The sequence below is a fragment of the Gossypium hirsutum genome, chromosome A01 (assembly GCF_007990345.1).
Source record: "Gossypium hirsutum isolate 1008001.06 chromosome A01, Gossypium_hirsutum_v2.1, whole genome shotgun sequence".
Lineage (NCBI taxonomy): Eukaryota > Viridiplantae > Streptophyta > Magnoliopsida > Malvales > Malvaceae > Gossypium > Gossypium hirsutum.
Window position 1 is genome coordinate 53,264,047 of NC_053424.1, and position 22,397 is coordinate 53,286,443.

The 22,397-nt window shown below is 35.9% G+C and overlaps 1 protein-coding gene across 1 annotated transcript; it reads left to right on the forward strand.

The window, feature by feature from the left end:
- Positions 1-19,825: 19,825 nt before the first annotated feature.
- LOC107935672 (uncharacterized) lies at positions 19,826-21,577 on the forward strand. Its single transcript, XM_016868296.1, has one exon. It carries the CDS (start codon positions 19,826-19,828, stop codon positions 21,575-21,577), a length of 1,752 nt encoding a protein of 583 aa, XP_016723785.1.
- Positions 21,578-22,397: the final 820 nt, after the last annotated feature.

Genomic DNA, 22,397 nt, shown 5'->3' on the forward strand with positions numbered 1-22,397 from the left:
AAAAGTAAATTATTTTCAACTACCAAACTACATAACTTGTTTTAAAAGCTTCTGCAACGAACAATGTTTTCAAAGCGTAATAACAATTTAGTACGGATCATGTTTTGCTAATCAAACCCACAAATTAACAAATGAACAAATAGGTTAACTTCTCTTAAAGAACACAAATGAGGTTTTAAAACAAACGGACTTTTCCAGTGAAACTATGCTATTCAAAACTCACTCCAATGTGACATCACGTATTTGGCCATAATGTTTAGGTCGGGTTTGGGGTGTTACATGAATATACATGATTTTTGAAGTTTGATGATGGAAAATAGATAGTTATTGATAGGTAAACAACTTTTGTTAAGTGATTTTTGATGAAATTGTCAAATAGGGATTAAATTGAAAAATAAAAAATTTTACATGTAGAAATTATGAAATAAATGAAATATAGGGCTTATTAGGGATCTAATTGATATTTAGCTATAGTGGGTTGTGGTGGAATTCATGGATTTCCATTTTTACTAGCTAGGGACCAAATTGTAAAGAAATTAAAAGTATAGGGGCAAAATAGTAATTTTGCAAAAATATGATGTTGGGTTATATTGAATGAAATATATATTGAATTGAGTTAAATTTATCCATATAGATCAAGACAGACCTCGTATTACTTTAGATCTGAGCAAAGTGAAAGTCTTAGATTAATTGCCTTCATATCTACATATACTCATCAAGATAAGTTTGTGTATATATGCTTTTGATTGAAATATACTTGTGTTGTGAATTGCTATATGTATATACTGGTTGCACATCCAACGATGTACGATTATTACCAAGCCCCATTTCAACCTTAGAAATTTGTAGGATAGAAATGATATATCATTAGGGTTTACATGATTCGGGTGCTGGTCCTAAACTTCCTATTGATGGCTGAGGTCCAGCATGTGTTGCGAGTACTCCACAACTCATGTGGAACAGCATCATGTAGCTACGTTCTGACCCATAGCTCGTATGAGCATACCGGTTCACAGCATGTGTGAGCATACATGTACAGTATTTGACGAATTACAGTTATATGAGTTAGCACATTATGTGTGAGCTATTCTTGGTTTCCAATGGTATTCTAATGGTTCAACGGGCATTATTTTGATAGAAAATGTTAAGGGTTCATTATAGACTATTACAGGGATATATATGAAATATATGGAAATGTTGTTATATAGTATATAGAAAATTGAATTGGATGATACATGTACATGGAACTTAATCAATTGTTGTGCTCATCCATCATTATTGGTTTGTATATGTATTTACATGGCTAACATGGTTGGTGTATATGTGCTTAGGCATTTAGCCAAGTTATGTGGGCATGTGCTATGTTTATCTTACCTATTTTGTGATTAAATGGTAAGTTATGTTTTAAGTTATACGGACTTACTAAGCTTAAATGCTTACTCTATGTTATTTTCCGTGTTTTATAGTGAATCAGAAGCTCGATTGGTTTGGAAGCTTTTCGAAGATATATCACACTATCCATAGGCTCTTTGGTACATTCGGTTGTTTAATTTTGGCTATAATGGCATGTTTAGGTATTTTGGCTAATGTTGGCCATGTGTTTTAAAATTGAAATGGACATTTGGTTTAGCTTAAGTTATGGTATTTTGGTGGTGTAATAGATATAGATTTGGCATGTAAATAGTATCTTTAAAATGGTTGATGCGTGGCTTATTATGTTTGAAAGATGGATGATGGGATGATAGTTCAAATATGCATATGGTAAGTATCATTATGAAGCATATGGATGTGGTTATTTGGTGCATTAGTTATAAGAGTTATATGATTACTTGGTGATAATTATTGAATGAAATAATTAGTACCTTTTGGTATGTTTTTGATAGGTAAAATAAATGGTACAATATGGTTTAAAATTTTTTAAGCCTTAGTTGATCATTTGATCAATTTGGGTTTATATAGGTACATGTTTTGATATTGTCATTTGAGGTGCCTTTGGGCATATTGGTTGTATGATATTATACCATATTTATATGACTTATTTATGCATGATTTTGATTCCTTGTTATGGCTTGTGTATATGTGTAATTTTGGTTGTAGGAATGTGCTAAGTTGGGTGAGAAAAATGACTTGTAAAATGGTTTATTTTCGTCTACACGAGCAGAGACACGGGCATGTCTCAGTCGTGTGTGACACATGGCTAGGTGACACGGTTATGTGTCCCTTGTAGCTTTCAAAGGTTGCAAGTCAGGCTATTACACAACCTAGCACGCGGGCGTGTGAGGTTATTTCGAAGGGTATAGGGCCTGTCACACGGGCATGTGGGTTGGCTGTGTGACCTAATCAACAATTTACATGGGCACGGACACAGCCTGGGACACAGTTGTGTGTCCCTACTTCGAATGCCCACACGAACTGGCCACATGGCCGTGTGACCCCTCAAAGGCTCATGTAAGGGACAATATGTATGTTTTCATTTGGTTTTGATATGTTTAATGATATGATATGACATGTTTATAAATATGTGTTCGTATGATTTGAAAACTCTGGTAAAGCTCCGTAACCCAGTTCCGACGACGGATATGGGTTAGGGGTGTTACATTTTGGTCATGATTGAATACCTTTGGAAAGTTCAACTTAGAAAAATTTACCATTTAATCTTGAGATAGTAAGAACATCGCTTGAGACTCTAAGCATAAAATGTACCAATTGAGATGTTGTATTGGCCATGATCTCTAGACAATTGGACATATGTCTCGAGACAAGAAGCCATTGTCTCGAGACATCCAAACATGGAAACTAAAATAAAAAAAGCAGGGTAGTCTGTCTCAAGACCAAGTCTCTAAAGATGATGGACTTTGTCTCGCGACATGTACTCTAACGTCTTGAGACATGCTATCATCAAAGAACAAATTTCTCAAAAAAACATGAGGTCTATCTCAAGAATTGAAGCTCCCTGTCTAGAGACATAACATTGAAATTTGATAATTGAGTTCGAATTCGAGTCCTAACTCTGGATTTGACCCTGCATAACCTTGTAACTTGAAGAATTAGAATCTTTGACATTATGAACATATGTGTGTGATTAAGATAAATGATTAATTTAATATGAAAGATAATTATGAAACTAAATTTATAAATATGTATTAAGTTAGTTTGAGTTGCTTCAACAACGTAATTTGACATCACACATTTGGATCCAGCGACCAGGTCGGGTGTGGGTGTTACAACTAAGTTAGCTCCTTTGTTTTTTTTTTTGGATCAGTTGACCTTCTTTCAATATCAACTTATAAGATTATAACTCCTTCATGTGTTATGTAAGCGTCAATTGCTTGTGAACAGCTCGATTTTGGGCCTAGTCAAAACAGTGGTTTTAGGACCACAAATCTTACGAGGAAAAAAATTTATTTTTATTATATTTTTATGGTCTACGGTTTCATGGGATGATTTCATGAAAATTTTGTTCGAAATTTTTTGACTTTTGAGCACTCAATTTAGTCAAAAGAACTAAATTGTAAAATGTGCAAAAGTTGAATTCTACATGTTAGAGGTGTCCAATTGTTATGAAATTTTAAATTGGAGGTCCTTAAATTGGTAACTAGACCATTGGTTAATTTTTTGGACAAAAATGGACATGAAATAGGTGAAATAGAATATTTTTAAGTTAGGGGCATTTTGGTCATTTAGTAATTAAAATGAATTAAAAACAAAATTAAAAGCCAATTTTTGTCAATCTTCAACCCCATGGCCGAATTTCACAAGAGGAAACCATGGCTAGGGTTTTTCAAGCTTCCAAACTTGATTGTAAGTCTGTTCTAGCCCCATTTTTAATGATTTTTACATTTTTGAGATCCTCGTAACTCAGTTTAGCTATTTCTACCATTATTTTGAGCTAGGGTTTGTGTTTAAAATTTACCCATGGATGACATACATGTGTTTTGATGTTTTATGGAAGAATATGAAAGTTTGGAGTGTGATAAACAATTTTTGATGAAATTTCATAAAAGGACCTATTTGTAAAAGTTGTAAAATATGTGTAGGAAATGTGATTTAGTGAAAAATGTGGGCTGCTATAAGAGGGAATATGAATCGGCTAGGCTTGGGTATTAAGAAAAATGGATACATTTCATTTTACGAGCCTAGGGGTAAATTTGTAAATACGTGAAACTTTAGGGGAAAAAATGTAATTTTGTCATAATATGATTTTTGGATTGATTTGAATAGTATAATAATTTATTAAGTCAAATGTGATATTGTAGATCAAGAAAAATGAAGTTCAGACATAAAACGGGGGAAAAACAAGTATTGGACTCTTTGGTCCTTTTCGCCATTTTAGGTTAAGGTAAGTTTGTATGTTAATAAACGTTATTGATTTATGTTAATTATGCAATATTATTATATATTTGATTAAATTGTGAAAATTAAAGTAAACGTTCGAATTGAGTAAAAACGCAGGATCGATCATGATCGTTGTGTAGTGAAATATGAATTGACGGTAAAAGACCATGGTTAGACCATGGCAATGTGCTAAGTGAAATAAGTGATTTGCATGTAAAACCATATCTAGGATATGACATTGTGCTAAGTGAAATAAGACCATGACATCTAAGTGAAATAAGTTCATGGCAATGTGCTAAGTGAAATAAATCCGTGACATCTAAGTGAAATAAGTCCATGGCATTGTGCTAAGTAAGAAATTTCCCAATTGAACCTTAGGAATAAAATAGCTTTGGACACAAGTGTGGTACTATGTGAAGGCCACTTTGAGAAGAGATAACTTGGTCATGAGTGTGGTACCACGTGAAGGCCACTTTGTGAAAAAAAATAGCTTTGGTCACAAGTGTGGTACTATGTGAAGGCCACTTTGTGAAGAAGGTAGCTTTGACTACAAGGGTGGTACTATTTGCATGCCGCCGGGTATCCGTTATTATTCCAATGTGTTCAATGGGAAATGACTAGGTGTAATTGAATATGACTATGTGGTGAATAAGTTCAGGTACATGTGTGTAAACTTATGAGCAATGTGCTCGATATGTGATTGAACTTTGGTAAGATTGATATGGAGTAAGTGTTACAATGAAAGTTACTGCAAAGAAAACATGAAAGAGTGAAATTTAGTAATAAAACAGTTTTGGCCAGCACTAGTTGTGTGAATTTGAAAAATCACCAAAAATGGTGAAAATTAAATTAGAGGTTGAATAAGATATGTAATTAAAGCTTATTGAGTCTATTTTCATATAAATGAAATGATGTAACCAAAAGAATTTCATATTATGAGATATTTGCATTTTTGTGAGATAGAGTCAGAATGATTTTAGAATCCCCTGTTCTAATTTGGAAAAATCATTAAAAATTGTAAAAAAAATTTATGAGTTATAATTTATATTATTAAAATCCTTAATGTGTATATTTTCAAAAGAAATAAATAGGAGCATCATCCAAATCCTGTATGTGGAGATAATTAATTTTTAGTGAAGTGGGGTTGAAACTATCAGACAACAAAACAGGGGAGAATTTAAAGAATAAACTGTATTTATTGGATTGACGAAAAATTTTGAAAATTTTATGGTAAGAAGATATGTGAGTCTAGGTTTAGGGAAAATTACCGGATCTTAATTTCGAGTTCTGTAACTCAAGATATAAATAATTTAGTCATTATGAATCAAGTAGACAGCTTGAGATGAACAAGAGTAAATAATGGAACTATGTACAATTATGATTGTATTATCTTGAGAACATATTGTGAGTATTGGTAAAAGCATGTTAATAAATTTCTTATTATTTATATACCAACTTTCTAAGCTATATAGCTTACTCCGTTTATTTTCTGTGTTTATAATGTCCTCAGGTTAGCTCGGGCTGGAAGTTGCCGAAGAACCTATCACACTATCAAACTAACAAATTGGATATTGATAATACTTATACTTAAGGTCATGGCATGTATAGGGGACTTGGTTATTTTTGTACGTGTCATAATTATTTTGGCCTAAAATGTTGGCCTATGCTATTTGAAAGTTCATTATTGTGTAAGGCTATTTGATGTTGGTATATTGCCTATATTATAAGTCCATGATGATGCATTTCAAGGAATTGTATGCTTACATATGTGGATGAATAAGTGGTGATATCTATGTGTGACATAAACTTGTTTGCAACGGTAAGTCATATTAGTGCACGGGCTAGGGACGTGGCCATGCAAGCCATACGGCCGTGTCCTAATATCACACAGGAGTGTGCCCCTATTTTTCATGAAAATTTTCAAAGTTTTCTAAAGTTCTCGATTTGGTCCCGAGCTATTTCCAAAGCATGATTTGGGCTTCGTAGGCCCATATTATGGAATTTAAGATGAAATTTGAAAAGTTTTAAATTTGAACGCAAATTCATGGCCCGATTTTATACGATTGCATGTGTTTATGTCAGGTAATGCCTCATACCCTGTTTCGATGTTGAACCCAGGTAAGGGGTGTTACATTTAGTGGTATCAGAGCTATGGTTTAATCGATTCTTGGACTAACCTACCATGTGTAAGAGTCTAGCTATACATGCCATATATGAACCGTGTTAGTGTTATATCTCCCTACTCTGATAAATTGTTTTGTTGAGACAGAGTTGCTTTCCAACCGAGCTATTTTTGAAAATGTTGCAAATGACATTGGGATATTTGAAAATGTGTTTGTGATAAATTGAAACTTGAAAGGGTGTGAATAATAGTTCATGACGTGTATGTGATGAGGTGCAAAAATGAAACATCCATAAGTTAAGAATTATGAGTAAGATGTTATTATTTTGGTTGAATGTAGTATTTCGATTGATTGTGATAATTTTATGAAATGGGTAAAATGTTATAAATGTTATGAAAAGGCTTTAACCTGGACTGGTAGTATTGTTTTATCGTATGTGACTCTAGAGTTTGTATTATGAATATGTGCCAAAAAGGGGCATTTTTGAAAATGAAATGATAGATTGTTAATATACATACCTTGAGCATACTATCTAAATATTCCTTGAAATTAAAATAGTGTAAAGGGGAGTTATTCTTGAAATATGGGAAAGTAACATAAAATCCAAATTTGTATTATGACAAGCATTCATGTTTGTTTGACCTTCATATGATGTTATGTGTTTGACTTGTATGATTAAGTGAATGTTGTAAGTAAACTTACTCAATATTTGTGGAATGCATGTATAAGTGCACTTGTTTGAATACGATAATCGAAAAGTTAGTGTAACATAAATATGTGTGTTAAATTACCTGAAGTGAATTGTATAATTGTGATGATGATGATGAATGTTAAGCCAGATGTGTATTTATGAGAGTCAAGTTAGAAGCTTTACAACCTCACCCCCTTATTAATGTGTTCTCTTATAATGAAATTTCATAAGATTTGTGTTGCATGAGTTCACCAATGAAAGATTAAAGAGTTTAGTAGTGGATTTGCTAATAATGTGGACAAATTTGAAAATAGTTGAGAAAGTAAATACAATTTTGGAAAGGATGCCAGGTTATCCTAAAGACTATTTGAACTTCGCAAAGTCACGGTTAGAGCAAAAGTTAATCTCAGTTAATCTTCTTAAACAAGTATGATGACTAAAGTATGTGTTTACTAGAATTTCTTCAAGATTGATTTACATTAGTGAACAGAATAATACAGGATTGGTAATGATAGTAATGGTCAGAGAAATGAAATACGACTTGTAAAGATGTCTGAGTATGACAATAGCAATTGAGTAGATTATGATGATCTCTTCTGGGTATTACATTTATATGTGTGATTGTTCATTTTCTGATGAAATTCTTACCGTATAAGAATGAGGGCTGATAATAATGTTAGATGAAAACACTATGGTTTGGCTGATTGATGATTAGTATATGTTACCGTTCTCTTTGGAGTCTATTCTAATATGTTTGGTATGAAAAGTTAATGGTGAAAATTATGTGAGGCTATACTTCTGCTACTACTAAGCATTGATTTAGTTAAGATATGTATAATTTTAAATATGTTACCTTTGTTACAATTGATTCCAGAACGAGTAAGCATAATTTTCTTCTGGATTTCTCTGAGGAACCGTCAAGGTCCTTATTATTATTTCCTTCTGAATTGTGTTCTTGGACTTTTAGTATGTGTGTTCTTTAACTTGTGATGGTTATGTCTGTTATGGATGCTATCCCAATTTGATGACGGGAACGTGGTGATTCTGGCATCAAGATTCCTTAAATTTTTGTGAAAAAAATTACTATCGGAAGAGGTATGGATAGTGAAAGTTCAAACTCAAATGGTATAATAGTTTTCTTTCCTCAGGCAAGTTTGATTAAAGCCAATGAGTTCAATAAGATTTTTTGTTTCCTTGAGCAAATACAGTTGTAAAGGTCATTGATTAGCATGACAAGAGAATTTTGAAAGATTATGCCTTTGAGTTGTTTTAATAGCGTGAAGAAAGGAGCATTTTGTTTTGTTATTATTTGATAGTCGAAATCGACTCAGTTGTTTTTATCAGAGTGAGCTGGTCAGTTGAAATGTGATTTGAGTTACATGTAGTTAAAGTATCCTCAGTTATGGTAATAAATTTTGTGTATTCACGAGTATATCGATGGATAGTGTAACACCCCGAATTTGGGACTAGAAGTATTGGGCCTTTAGTATGGGTCCGTAATGAGGTTGTATATAAGCATTTAATTGTACAAGGAAATGACACAATTAAATGTCTGGTTTAATGGTTAATGGCCCTGAGAAGTGTTGGAGAAATCTTGGGTTCAAACCTGGGCTTTCGCAAAAATTTTGGTAATAAGTGAATAAAACCCTGGGTGCTTGGATGAAGGCCTTTTAAATTATTATGGAAAATAAATGACATAATGAAGCTTGTGGTCTAGTGGTTGTGGTGTCATTAAGGTTGCAAGGGAGCCTGGGTTCAAGTCTTGGCTCTTGTAATTTATTTTGGTTTTTCTTTTAAAGGAACCTGGACTTTGGCCTATAGACCTTATATTTAATTGAGGATAAAATATGACACAGAAAGAGCTTGTGGTAGAGTGGCAAGGTGGCATGTTGTGTAATTGTGAGGTTTAAGGTTCAAGTCTTAGGATGCGCAATGGAGTATTTATTTTGCTGTTTGAGCTATGTAGGAGGTGGAGTTGGACTGGAACTCTGTGGTTGACGTGGTCATAAGAAAATAAGGAATTTTCCTAATAGTTGAAAGTAATCCCACATCAGGAAGCTAACATGGGAATTGGTGAGAAGCTGACTTTAAATAGGGTGAACCAGATGAGTTGGTGAAAAAGAAAAAGGTGATTAAGACCCAATGCAGGATGTGTCAGGGTTGGTGATCGTGGACTTCGGCGCTTTCTTATAAACAGGTGTGTATTCACGCCCTTCTTTGTTAGAAATCAGCAAAAGCTGAAAGCCGCCACGAGCATTCTTGTGTGCTGAGCCAATTCTGGGCCTCGATGGGCCTTTGGGCCCGCTTGTGTAAATCTAACTATTAGGTGGAAAGTAATTGGGCCTAAGGGGCCAAATGAATAAGTGTGGATCTATTAGTCTTTAGTAAAGGGGTTATAGACCTAGTTTTTGGTAACTACTCAAGCAGACATAAAACTTAAATAATTAATTAATCGCGACCGTGGATGAGTCATTAGGTTAAGGTATGGCAATGGGTATATGCATGTCTAGGATTGGATTTAGGGAGATCTTGGTACTTAAACGGTCTTAATAACTCACCTCCTCTTCTCTGGAATCCTACCTGGTGCATCGTATCTGTTTACTTTAGCCAACGAGGACTTGTTAACGGGCCAAGGTAAGTAATAAACTCAAAATAAAGAGAAATTACCGAAATACCCCCGATTTATAAAATTATCGAAGTACCCTCAGTTTGTAAAATTACTGAAATACCCTCGATTTGTAAAATTACCGGAATACCCCCAATTTGTAAAATTACCAAAACACCCTCAATTATGAAATTACTAAAATACCCTCGATTTGTAAAATTATCAAAATACCCCCGATTTGTGAAATTACCAAAACATCCTTGATTTGTAAAATTATCGAAACACCCTAGATTTGTAAAATTACCGAAATATCCTTAATTTGTAAAATTACTAAAATACCCTCGATTTGTAAAATTACCAAAACACTCTCAATTTTGTAAAATTATTGAAATACCATTATAGTGTAAAATTACTGAAATACCCTTATAATGTAAAATGACCAACATATCCCTATAGGGTAAAATGAGTATTTTACCTTTGAGTGTAAATGACCGACTTAGACTTCAAATTTGACTGAATTGATTATGAATGTATGACTGCATTTAATTGACTTGACTGTGGTTGTATGACTGATATGCTCTTAATATATGTTTAAAAGACTTTTACTGAGTATGGCCATTCTGCATACACGTATGATGATTGAGCATTACATACAAGACATATTGCATGGGTTGGGAATTATGGAACGGAGGAAGTATATGAGGATCGCATGGTTGCTTGACTACCGTGGATCCACTGATGACTATTAAGCCTAATATTTGATTAGCAGCTTGCTGCAATGAAGGTAGTACCGCAACCGGGCTACCATTGATGTGTATCGAATAGGTGGGTCAAGATTTATATCCTCACATGATGTGTACCGGGGGACGGAGTTGGTGTGTAGCAATTGGATTATTGGGGTAGGTTGCACAGCATTGCATTTATGATATTATTGTGATATTATTGCGATGTGGGCTTCGACCCAACTGAGGCTAAGATGCGCTAGGCCCAATTGATTCTTTTATGGGCTGTGACCCAAATGATATTGTAATGGGCTTTGGCCCACGTATGCTCTGAACTGGACTGTACTGTTACTGTAATGGGCTCTGACCCAGACTAATTCTGAATTCTATCTGTTTACTAACTGTTACTCTAGTAAGGGGATTACACACTGAGTTTTCGTAAACTCACCGCGTTTATTAACTGTGCAAGTAATCCCTAGCGTTAGATGGATCGGTGTCGCAGAGGGACTCGAAGACAACCACACAACTGCACATGTTTTTCTATTTCGTTTATTTAGTTAAGCACTTTGGTTTTTTATTTGGGTTGTATTAAGGCCTCTTTATTTTCTTAACTTTTTATTTGGGAAATTTATTTAGTATGCTTAATATCTGTTAGAAGTAGGGCACGATTTTCCAAAACAACAACTAGTTTTCAAAATATCACATTTCTGCAACTGTTTAAAAATAAGCTTCCATAGAAAGTAAGTTTTTAAGGGGATTAACGTTTCACAAGTTTTAAAATGGCAAGATGTTTTGAGCAGTAAGAAAGGTTTTCAATGAGAACATGGTTTTCGAAAAACACTTCAATGTGACATGCCAGATTCGAGCCTAACTTTTAGGTCGGGTTTGGGGTGTTACATTTAGTGGTATCAGAGTCAAGTTGTAAAACTCGACTGTGGAATGGGTTTTAAAATTAGATTTTTGAAAGAATTGTTTCAAAAATATTTGAAAAGGTTTGAAGTATTTGAAATGTTTTTCTGAATATTTTCCTGAAAGTGTGGTTACAGAGTCTCCGGCACCAAATCCGTAAGTTTTCTATTTAAGTTTTCTGTTAGACTGTACTTAAAGTTAGATTTTGTATTTATTCAGTGTATGTTCTGGAAATTAGATTTTTTTTTAGTTAGCAACAATACTGTGATGGATTTCGAAGGCAAGCAAGGTCGCGAGGAGTTGCCCGTCTCCCCAAAACATGAGATGGTTCAGGAAACTATAGTCAAGGTAAGTCCGCTAACTTTGGGTAACAATAACCCAGAGCTTGGTACGAAGGCATTGATCTAGTTGGTATGGGAAGTGCTGGAAGAAGTGTTCGAGGCAAGAGTTAAAGCGTATAGTGAAACACTTCAGGCTAGGCACTTGGAGTGCAGTAGGAAGAAGGATCACAGTTCCTTTAAGTTAGGTGTGTTTTGTTTGGATGAGATGTTTGAATATAGAAATTGTAGGCATGTGTGGTAAATATTCGTTTGCTTCTGTGGTTAGATGTTTTGGTTGGGTGTGAGAGGTTTTGAGATTCAGTTAAAAGTGTATTCTTGTAGTTTGGAACTAGAGTGCACAGCAGAAGCGTAGTGGTGTAGGTTGAGCTAAGCACTTCTTCAGATAGTTGGAAATTTTGAGGACGAAATTTCTTTAAGGGGAGTAGAATTGTAACACCCCGACCCGAATTTGGGCCTAGAAGTAGTTAAAATGTGATTTGATTTACATGTAGTTAAAGTATCCTCAGTTATGGTAATAAATTTTGTGCATTCACGAGTATATCGATGGATAGTATAACGCCCCGAATTTGGGCCTAGAAGTATTGGGCCTTTAGTATAGGTCCGTAAGGAGGTTGTATAGAAGCATTTAATTGTACAAGGAAATGACACAATTAAATGCCTGCTTTAGTGGTTAATGTCCCTAAGAAGTGTTGGAGAAATCTTGGGTTCAAACCTGGGCTTTAGCAAAAATTTTGGTAATATGTGAATAAAACCCCAGGTGCTTGGATGAAGGCCTTTTAAATTATTATGGTAAATAAATGACATAATGAAGCTTGTGGTCTAGCGGTTGTGGCGTCATTAAGGTTGCAAGGGAGCTTGGGTTCAAGTCTTGGCTCTTGCAATTTATTTTGGTTTTTCTTTTAAAGGAACCTGGACTTTGGCCTATAGACCTTATATCTAATTGAGGATAAAATATGACACAGAAAGAGCCTGTGGTGGAGTGGCAAGGTGGCATGTTGTGTAACTGTGAGGTTTAAGGTTCAAATCTTGGGATGCGCAATGGAGTATTTATTTTGCTGTTTGAGCTGTGTAGGAGGTGGAGTTGGACTGGAACTCTGTGGTTGAGGTGGTCATAAGAAAATAAGGAATTTTCCTAATGGTTGAAAGTAATCCCACATCAGGAAGCTAACATGGGAATTGGTGAGAAGCTGACTTTAAATAAAGAGAACCAGATGAGTTGGTGAAAAAGAAAAAGGTGATTAAGACCCAATGCAGGATGTGCCAAGATTGGTGATCGTGGACTTCGGCGCATTCTCATAAACAGGTGTGTATTCATGCCCTTCTTTGTTAGAAATCAGCAAAACCTGAAAGTCGCCACAAGTGTTCTCGTGTGCTGGAGCTGTTCTGGGCCTCGATAGGCCGAATGGGCCCACTTGTGTAAATCTAACTGTTAAGTGGGAAGTAGTTGGGCCTAATGGGCCATATAAATGTGATTGGGCCTGATGGGTGATATGAATGTGATTGGGCTTGATGGGCCATATGAATGTGATTGGGCCTGATTGGCCATGTGTCCGAGATTAGCCTAAAGGGGCCAAATGAATAAGTGTGGATCTGTTAGTGTTTAGTAAAGGGGTTATGTTCCTAGTTTTTGGTAACTACTCAAGCAGACATAACATTTAAATAATTAAATAATCTTGACCGTGGACGAGTCATAAGGTTAAGGTGTGGCAATGGGTATATGCATGTCTAGGATTGGATCTAGGGAGAGCTTGGTACTTAAGCGGTCTTAATGACTCACCTCCTCTTCTCTAGAATCCTACCTGGTGCATAGTATCTGTTTACTTTAGCCAACAAGGACTTGTTAACTGGCCAAGGTAAGTAATAAACTCATAATAAAGAGAAATTATTGAAATACCCCCGGTTTGTAAAATTACCAAAGTACCCTAGTTTCTAAAATTACCGAAATACCCCTAGTTTGTAAAATCACCGAAAACCCCCGATTTGTAAAATTACCGAAATACCATCGATTATGAAATTTCTGTAATACCCTTGATTTGTAAAATTATCGAATACCCCCAATTTGTGAAATTACCGAAACACCCTCGATTTTTAAAATTACCTAAACACCCTCGATTTGTAAAATTACCGAAATACCCTCGATTTGTAAATTTACTAAAATATCCTTGATTTGTAAAATTATCGAAACACCCCCAATTTGTAAAATTATCGAAATACCATTGTAGTGTAAAATTATCAAAATACCCTTGTAGTGTAAAATAACTGACATACCGCTATAGGGTAAAATGACTATTTTGCCCTTGGGGGTAAATGACCGACTTAGACTTCGAATTTGACTGAATTGATTATGAATGTATGACTGCGTTTTAATTGACTTGACTGTGGTTGTATGACTGATATGCTTTTCATATTTGTTTAAAAGACTGTTTCTGAGTATGGCCATTCTGCATACACGTATGATGATTGAGCATGACATACACGACATATTGCATGGGTTGGGAATTATGGAACGGAGGAAGTATATGAGGATCGCATGGTTGCTTGACTATTGTGGATCCACCGATGGTTAGTAAGCCTAATATTTGATTAGTAGCTTGCTACAATGAAGGTAGTACCGCAACTGGGCTACCATTGATGTGTATCAGATGGGTGGGTCAATATTTATATCCCTACATGATGTGTACCGGGGGACGAAGTTGGTGTTTAGTGGTTGGATTGTTGGGGTGGGTTGTACAGCATTGCATGTATGATATTATTGTGATATTATTGTGATGTGGGCTTCAGCCCAACTGAGGCTAAGATGGGCTAGGCCCAATTGATTCTGTTATGGGGTGTGACCCAAATGATATTGTAACAGGCTTTGGCCCACGTATGCTCTGAACTGGACTGTACTGTCACTGTAATAGGCTCCGGCCCAGACTGATTCTGAATTCTGTCTATTTACTGACTGTTACTTTAGTAAGGGGATTACACACTGAGTTTTCGTAAACTCACCCCTTTTATTAACTGTGCAGGTAATCCCCAACGTTAGGTGGATTGGTGTCACAGAGGGACTCGGAGACGACCACACAACTACATAAGTTTTTCTATTTCGTTTATTTAGTTAAGCATTTTGGTTTTTTATTTGGGTTGTATTAAGGCCTATTTATTTTCTTAACTTTTTATTTGGGAAATTTATTTAGTATGCTTAATATCTGTTAGAAGTAGAGCATGATTTTCCAAAACAACAACTAGTTTTCAAAATATCACGTTTCTGTAACTGTTTAAAAGTTAGCTCCCACAGCAAGTAAGGTTTTAAGGGAATTAACGTTTCACAAGTTTTAAAATGGCCAGATGTTTTGAGCAGTAAGAAGGGTTTTCAATGAGAACATGGTTTTCGAAAAACTCTTCAATGTGACACGCCAGATTCGGACCTAACTTCTAGGCCGGGTTTGGGGTGTTATAGACAGTCTGAACGAAGGATTGATATTCTAGAGAGTATGATACCAAGATATACTTATTAGATTTGTTCTAATCTGATGATATTATTATGAGTTAAAGCTGTTCTGATTGATATGGTTACCACATTTATGAAAATTTGGATGGTCTATGCACGTTAGCTAAGTTGAAAATAGTTGAAGATATTATTAACCGAAGTTCTGGTTCTGAGTTCAGTTTGAATTGAGTAATGAATTTATGATTTTTCAGTGATGCACTATTGAAAAGATTGGAATGTGTTTTATTACTAGAATGTAAAGTGATGGTTCATGTTTTCATATGGTTAATGTTACATTAAAAAGAACTGTTCGATGAGTGATTTAGAGACGGTCACTTTTATGTTTGTATTGAGAATTTGGTGATATTGTTTAATCGACGAAAAGTGTCACATGTTCCTTGATTTCAATAATTAAAGTATTGAATGTCATAGAAAGATCTGAAGTTAAGATAGTGTTAAAGACTTGAAATATTGAAAGATCGCGAGTAGTTTTGGAAAATCAGATATAGCTATAGATACTCAATGGAAAAATCTTTGTTTATTTTGTTAGTGGGTTACACGATTGATCTTAATTGATGATGATCTTATTTTAGCTAGATTAAAAGCTAAAGCGATGTTTTCATTGCAAGATTGAGGATCTTAGAAATGTGCTAATAAATGCTAAGTTAAACGAGTTCAGTATGAGTTGATTTTTTGTTCTGAATTTCAAGTCTGACCTGATGATTGATGTTATTGTTCTGAGATAGAAATTGCGTGCAGATGAATTTAGAGCTTATGCATGAAATTTTTGTACGAGGCTTAGTAGTAGCTCGTTGGTTCATTTTGGGAGTAATAAAAATGTACAGTTATTTGAAATATATGTTTTGGGGATCTGGTATGTAACCTGATAATTTTGAGTTTATGCTCAGTTGTCAATTTGATAATGGATAAGAGTCAAATATCAAGAGCATTCAAGTCTATTGCAATCAGTGATAACCTTGATGTGATATGAAATAAAATTACTATAGATTTTGTATCTGAATTGTCTTTATCTCCAAAAAGGAAGATGTTATCGGATTGTGATTGATCGATTGTGTACAGATTTCGTATTTAACAAACCAACCGAGTAAGACGTTTTTGGGATTATTTGATTATGTGAAGTATCAGTCTCCATTATAACGGATAGAGATCTGAGGGCTATATCCAAATTATGGAAAGAGCTACAGGAAACTATAAGTACGTAGTTGCATCTTGGCACGATAATACACCTGTAAACTGATGATAAGTCTGATAGAGTAATTCAAAACTTTGACGATATGCTCTAACACTGTGTGTAACACCCCTAATTCGTATCTATCACCGGACTAGGGTTAAAGGGGTTACCGGACAATTGAAAACATTTTACAAACATTTCACATACATTACCCACCATCATAATCAAACATGATCATAGATTCCCTTATATAGGTCATCGAGACCTTAAACATGCATTAAAAAGGGGTCGGGACTAAACCGAGCTCATACAAAATTTTTTGAAACTTCAAAAATTTTTCAAAGTTTCACAGATCACACGCCCATGTGAACAGGCCGTGTGCCTCACACGGCTTTAGTCACACCCGTGTGTCTAGGCTGTGTCAAAACAGGGCATACATACTGACTTGTCCACACGGCCGCATGACACACTCGTGTGCCAGGCCGTGTAAAAATTAGGGAGGCTACTAACTTGGATCACACAGCCAGTCACACGCCCATGTGTCTATCCCGTGGTAGAACCTGACTTGGCCACATGGCCTAGCACACACCCGTGTGTGCTACCGTGTGGTCTGCCCAAGCTCATTTTGAAATGGCCCTCGAGCAACACGGCTGAGACACACTCCCATGTCCCTAGCCATGTGCGCAAAAATAGGCCATTTGAAAGGTCAAATTGCCATCCATAAAGGGTCCTCCCTACAAACATGAAAACCACATCAATTGCATACCAAATTATCAACCAATTCACATCCAAAACATAGACCAATCATGCTATATCATTTCCAGCAAATTCTATACATAACATATACCAAATCATATCATTTCATAAGTTATAAACATAACAAAACATATATTTCATATTCTCAAAACACTATATTCAATTTCATACCATTAACTTACCAAATTGAGCATTACCATTACCCATCCAAAAACACATCGCATTGGCAATATTGCATCGCATATTTATTACTCAAAAACCATACATAAACACAACCAAAACCAAGCCATATCACATGGCTAGATATATACACATTACAGAACATATTCAAAGTACTTCTAGCCTATACATGACATACTTTAATATATACACTTTCAAAAGATACTAATGTAAGGTTTGATAGTGTGGTGACTGATAAACATGTCAAATTGCATATTTTTTGTGCTTAATTTGGTTTATTGATGAACTGAATCCGGCTAATTAAGTGTTTTTATGATTTAATTCTTGTCAGGGATGCAATTAATCTAAAGCAAGCTGAAAGGGGGCCAAATTAGAAGAAAATTATTGGAATGGGCCAAAGCGAAAAGATGGAGCAAGCCAATGACTAGTCATAAATTTTACTTTGTAAAAAGCCAAAAATAGGAAATTCTATTTTAAGTTTATTTTTTTAATTATTATTATTTTAGATTTTATATTAATTTTCTTAAGCTATTTTTAGTAAACCCTATCTATATAAATAAGGGGTTTTAGTTCTTAGGAAATCATCCATTAATCAATTGTCTTTACATTCCTATTTCATTTTGGAATTCCATTATCCACTTTGTTTTCTTTTTCTTAATTCAATTGAGCATTAGATTATTTTGTCTTCTTTTTACAAAATTTGTCTAATTCTCTTTGCAAATATTTTTCCTATCCATTTCCACTACATTTTTCATATAATTTCTATCATTTCCATAACCTTCAAGCATGATTAAATTCATGCCACACTAAACCCCTTTCAGCTTTAAGCCGGTGTTGACCCTGTCAAAATACCCGTGAGTTACAAACCCGAGCTGTTTAACTCCCAACTTTCGATATTTATTATTTCTCCGGATTAAGAGTATGACTTCGTCAACTCACAAAGTCAAGTCAATACTAAGTCAAAAAATACGTTGTTTGAGTTAGTGTGGCTAGACGTACAGTTGGAATTCCGAAAGGATCGATTGTCTAATTGGTCTTCTGTGAACACATTGGCGTGCCAAGTGGGGATTGTTGTTTGGTTCCGTCAAGGGAAGTAGTAACCGGATTTAAATGTCTCAACGTTTGAGGGCATTGGTTCGAGCTAGGCTCTTCTAGAACGCAAAGCTGCCGAAGTTCTAAATCACGAACATTTCGTAGGTTGTTCGATAGGTAACGGTTAGTTATAGGACGTTCCATAACTAATTTACACAAGGAAGAGTTGGTGTCCGGGGCGTCCTTGGTAGCTATAACTAGCTTATCGAAAAAGAGGAGTTCACCTAATTTCGAGGAACGGGTCAAAAACGGGAAAACCTGTGCTTAAGGCTGAGCTAAGTTTTATTGATTTTCCTTTAAATCATTTTGTTATTTATTTTCATTTCATCTTTTTATTTTTATTTCATCTTTTACTTTTAACTTTTTACGTTTTCTTGTGTTTATTTCAGGTTTCATATTTTATTTCCCCCCTAAACGTCGCGGGCACGACAATTGTCCAGACACTAATCTGGTCAAGAAACAAACAATTTTCAGTAATTCCAGTCTTTGTGGGATCGACCCTACTCCCTATACTGCTTTAATTTGCAAACTAGGTGTAGGTTTATATTGGTGGAATCGACAGCCATCAGGTTTGGCGCCGTTGCCGGGGACTGGCAACACTTACAATTGTTTAATCAACTTCATGACCAGATCTTCATCAGGAGATCTCGAATACGACCCAGAGATCGAGAAATTGACGCTAGCACGATGAAAAGAGACAGAAGCTCTTAAACGTGCAAGTAAAACAGGAGTTGAGTTAGGACAAGGAATCCTAGAATCCGACGTTGAAAAGTTGAGCGAAGCAATACGTGCAGAGGCAATTCGACGTGGGAAACAAGTCGAAGAGGTTGGACCTGAGACCGAACCACTCTTTGAAATAAAAAACAACCTCGGTGAACTAGAAAGAATGGCAAACCGAACCATTGTCAACTAGCCGCTGCTCCCAACGAGTAAACACCGTTATGCATCAACTATCCAACTGAAGGAACACCTTTCGAATTGAAGTCGGGCTTGATTCACCTTTTGCCCACTTTTCGAGGCATGAAGAACGAAAATCCACACACTCACTTAAGAGAATTCCACATGGTCTGCTCAAGCATGAAACCCCAGGGAGTACCCGAAGATGAGATCAAACTTCGGGCTTTTCCTTTTTCTTTAGTTGATACAGCAAAAGAATGGTTATTTTACTTACCTCCTGGTTCTATCACAACGTGGGATGACTTATCTCGTGTATTTCTTGACAGATTCTTCCCAGCGTCACGAGCAGCTTAGCTTAGGAGGGACATAGTGGGAATTCACCAATTGGAGAGTGAATCGCTCTACGACTACTGGGAGCGGTACAAAAAACTATGTGCGAGTTGTCCTCAACATGGGTTAACCGAACAATCACTTCTTCAATATTTCTACGAGGGTTTGCTCCCTATGGAAATGAAGATGATCGACGCTGCTAGCGGAGGAGCGCTTGTCAATATGAGCCCTCAAAGGGCAAGAGAGCTAATATCCACCATGGCGGTAAATTCTCAACAATATCGGCCAAATTCAGAACCGACAAGATGGGTTAATAGGGTAAACGTTTCAACTTTAGAAGATAAATTGGATAAGCTTACGAATGTTGTTCAATCTTTGCTTACAGAAAAGAAGAGTTTGACCCCACCTTGTGGAATTTGTACTACGTCTGAACACCAGACGGATTTGTGCCCAATCCCTAACGACAGTTCAACGGCACATGTTGACGCTATCGGAGGTTTTCCAGGACCTCCGCAAAGACACTATGATCCTTTCTCCAACACCTACAATCCCAGGTGGAAGGATTATCCGAACCTGAATTACGGAGCTAATCCCCGATATAATCCACCATACCAACCGAGACCTCTGCAACCACCACCACAACACAAGCCGAGCACATCTCTAGAAGCTATCGTGGAAAGACTTGCTGCCGATGCTGCAAAATATCAACAGAGGACAGACGCATCAATACAAGAGTTAACTAATCAAGTTAGTAAACTCTCGATGGCAGTTAATCGCTTGGAGTCTCAAGGTAAACTACCTTCTCAAACAGAGCCGAACCCTCGGCAGAATGTCAGTGCAATAACTCTTCGTAGCGGAAAGGTTCTAGAAACAGTTCCAGCCAAAAATCATGGGCAAGAAAAGGAACAGGAAAAGAAGATTTTGGATCCAACAGCAAGGCCAGAATCGGAAGTTCAGAAACCAGTTGTGATGCCACCTCCTTTTTCAGGGAGGCTTGCAAGGGATAAGAAAGAGAAGGAGGAAAAAGAAATCCTCGAGACATTCAGGAAGGTGGAGGTAAATATCCCTTTACTCGACGCTATCAAACAGATCCCTCGTTATGCAAAATTCCTCAAGGAATTGTGTACTAGCAAAAGGAGGTTAATAGGTAACGAAAGAGTAAATGTAGGAGAAAATGTATCTGCAGTGCTGCAAAAGAAAGTTCCACCCAAATACAAGGACCAAGGTATGTTTGCTATTCCTTGTGAGATAGGCAATATAGGCATTAAGAAAGCCATGTGCGATTTAGGGGCTTCCATTAATGTTATGCCTTATTCTATTTATAAACTGATTAACGCGGGTCCTTTAAAAGAGACAGGAGTAATAATCCAGTTGGCGGACAGGACAGTCGTCTATCCTGAAGGGCTGCTTGAAGACGTCCTTGTTAAAGTTAACGAATTAGTTTTCCCTGCAGATTTTTATATTATCAACATGAAGGATGACAATTCGGCTAATTCGTCTGACATAATTCTTGGGAGACCATTCTTGAGTACAGCACGAACGAGAATTGATGTTTGGAGTGGAACACTCATCATGGAATTTGACAATGAAACGGTTAAGTTTAATGTTTATGAAGATATGGGACATCTCAATGATAAGTCACAAATTGTGCCTTGCAGGAATGTAGATCTTGATGTTAAGCAAGAGGAATTATTGATGATCCAAAAACCAATACGTGAAGCTATGATGAAAGCCTCGAAATTGGAAATCAAACCGTTTCTAGAACATACAAGGATTCCAATAGAGGAAAATGTAAAGATTAACGAAGAAGATCAAATGATAGGAGAATCCGAGAAATGCTTCAAGGATAGTGGAAAAAGGTCGAAACCTTTCTGCAAGAACATCCAAGTGCACAAGATGGGAAAATTAATTCTCAATAAACCCAAAGGATAACATTTAAGGTCGTCGAGCTAACGACGTTAAACAAAAGCGCTTTTTGGGAGGCAACCCAAATTTCTTTTCATTTATTTAATTTTTTTTAGTTTAATATTTAGGTTGTAAATAAATAAATTTTTATTTAATCTAGTGAATTTTCTATTTTCAGGAACGTAACGGAGATTTTGCAGAAGTCAGATAATGATGGTAGCGTGGGCACGCCGTGCTAAATGCTGACAATTATTTCCCAACACCGACAACATCAGTTGAAGCACATGAGGAGTATTCTTAACCTTTCTCTTTGCTTGTTGTTTGAGTTACCAAACTTTATTGCATATAACACATGCTTGAGGACAAGCATCGTTTAAGTGGGGGGGTTGGATTGATATGTTAATTTTTGCTGCATGTCTTTCTCTTTTGCATGTGTTCAATCTTACGATGAATTCTTTTGACAATTTATTCAACATTTGAGCCTTCAAACCTCATACTTAGTCGATTTAAGCAATTGGGTAAATTTCGAATTAAATGTTTAAGTATATAGATTGGTCGACATTTAGGTTTTAAAATTGGTATATGTAGCTAGAATTTTTTTTCGCATGAATTGATTGATTGAATAAAATATGTTTTCTTGTGCATAAATAAATTAATAAAGGTTCAGGCTATGAATGAAGTTTCGAAAACGTGACCGAATTGAGTAACCGGGGCAGGGTGCTTGGGTTATCATCTTGTCTCGCATAAAAAGGTTCAAGTGACAAGTCGATAACTTACAAACATTCCGCTAGCTGAACACCCCATAAAATAAAAAAAGAGAAAAAAATAATACATAATAAATAAAGAC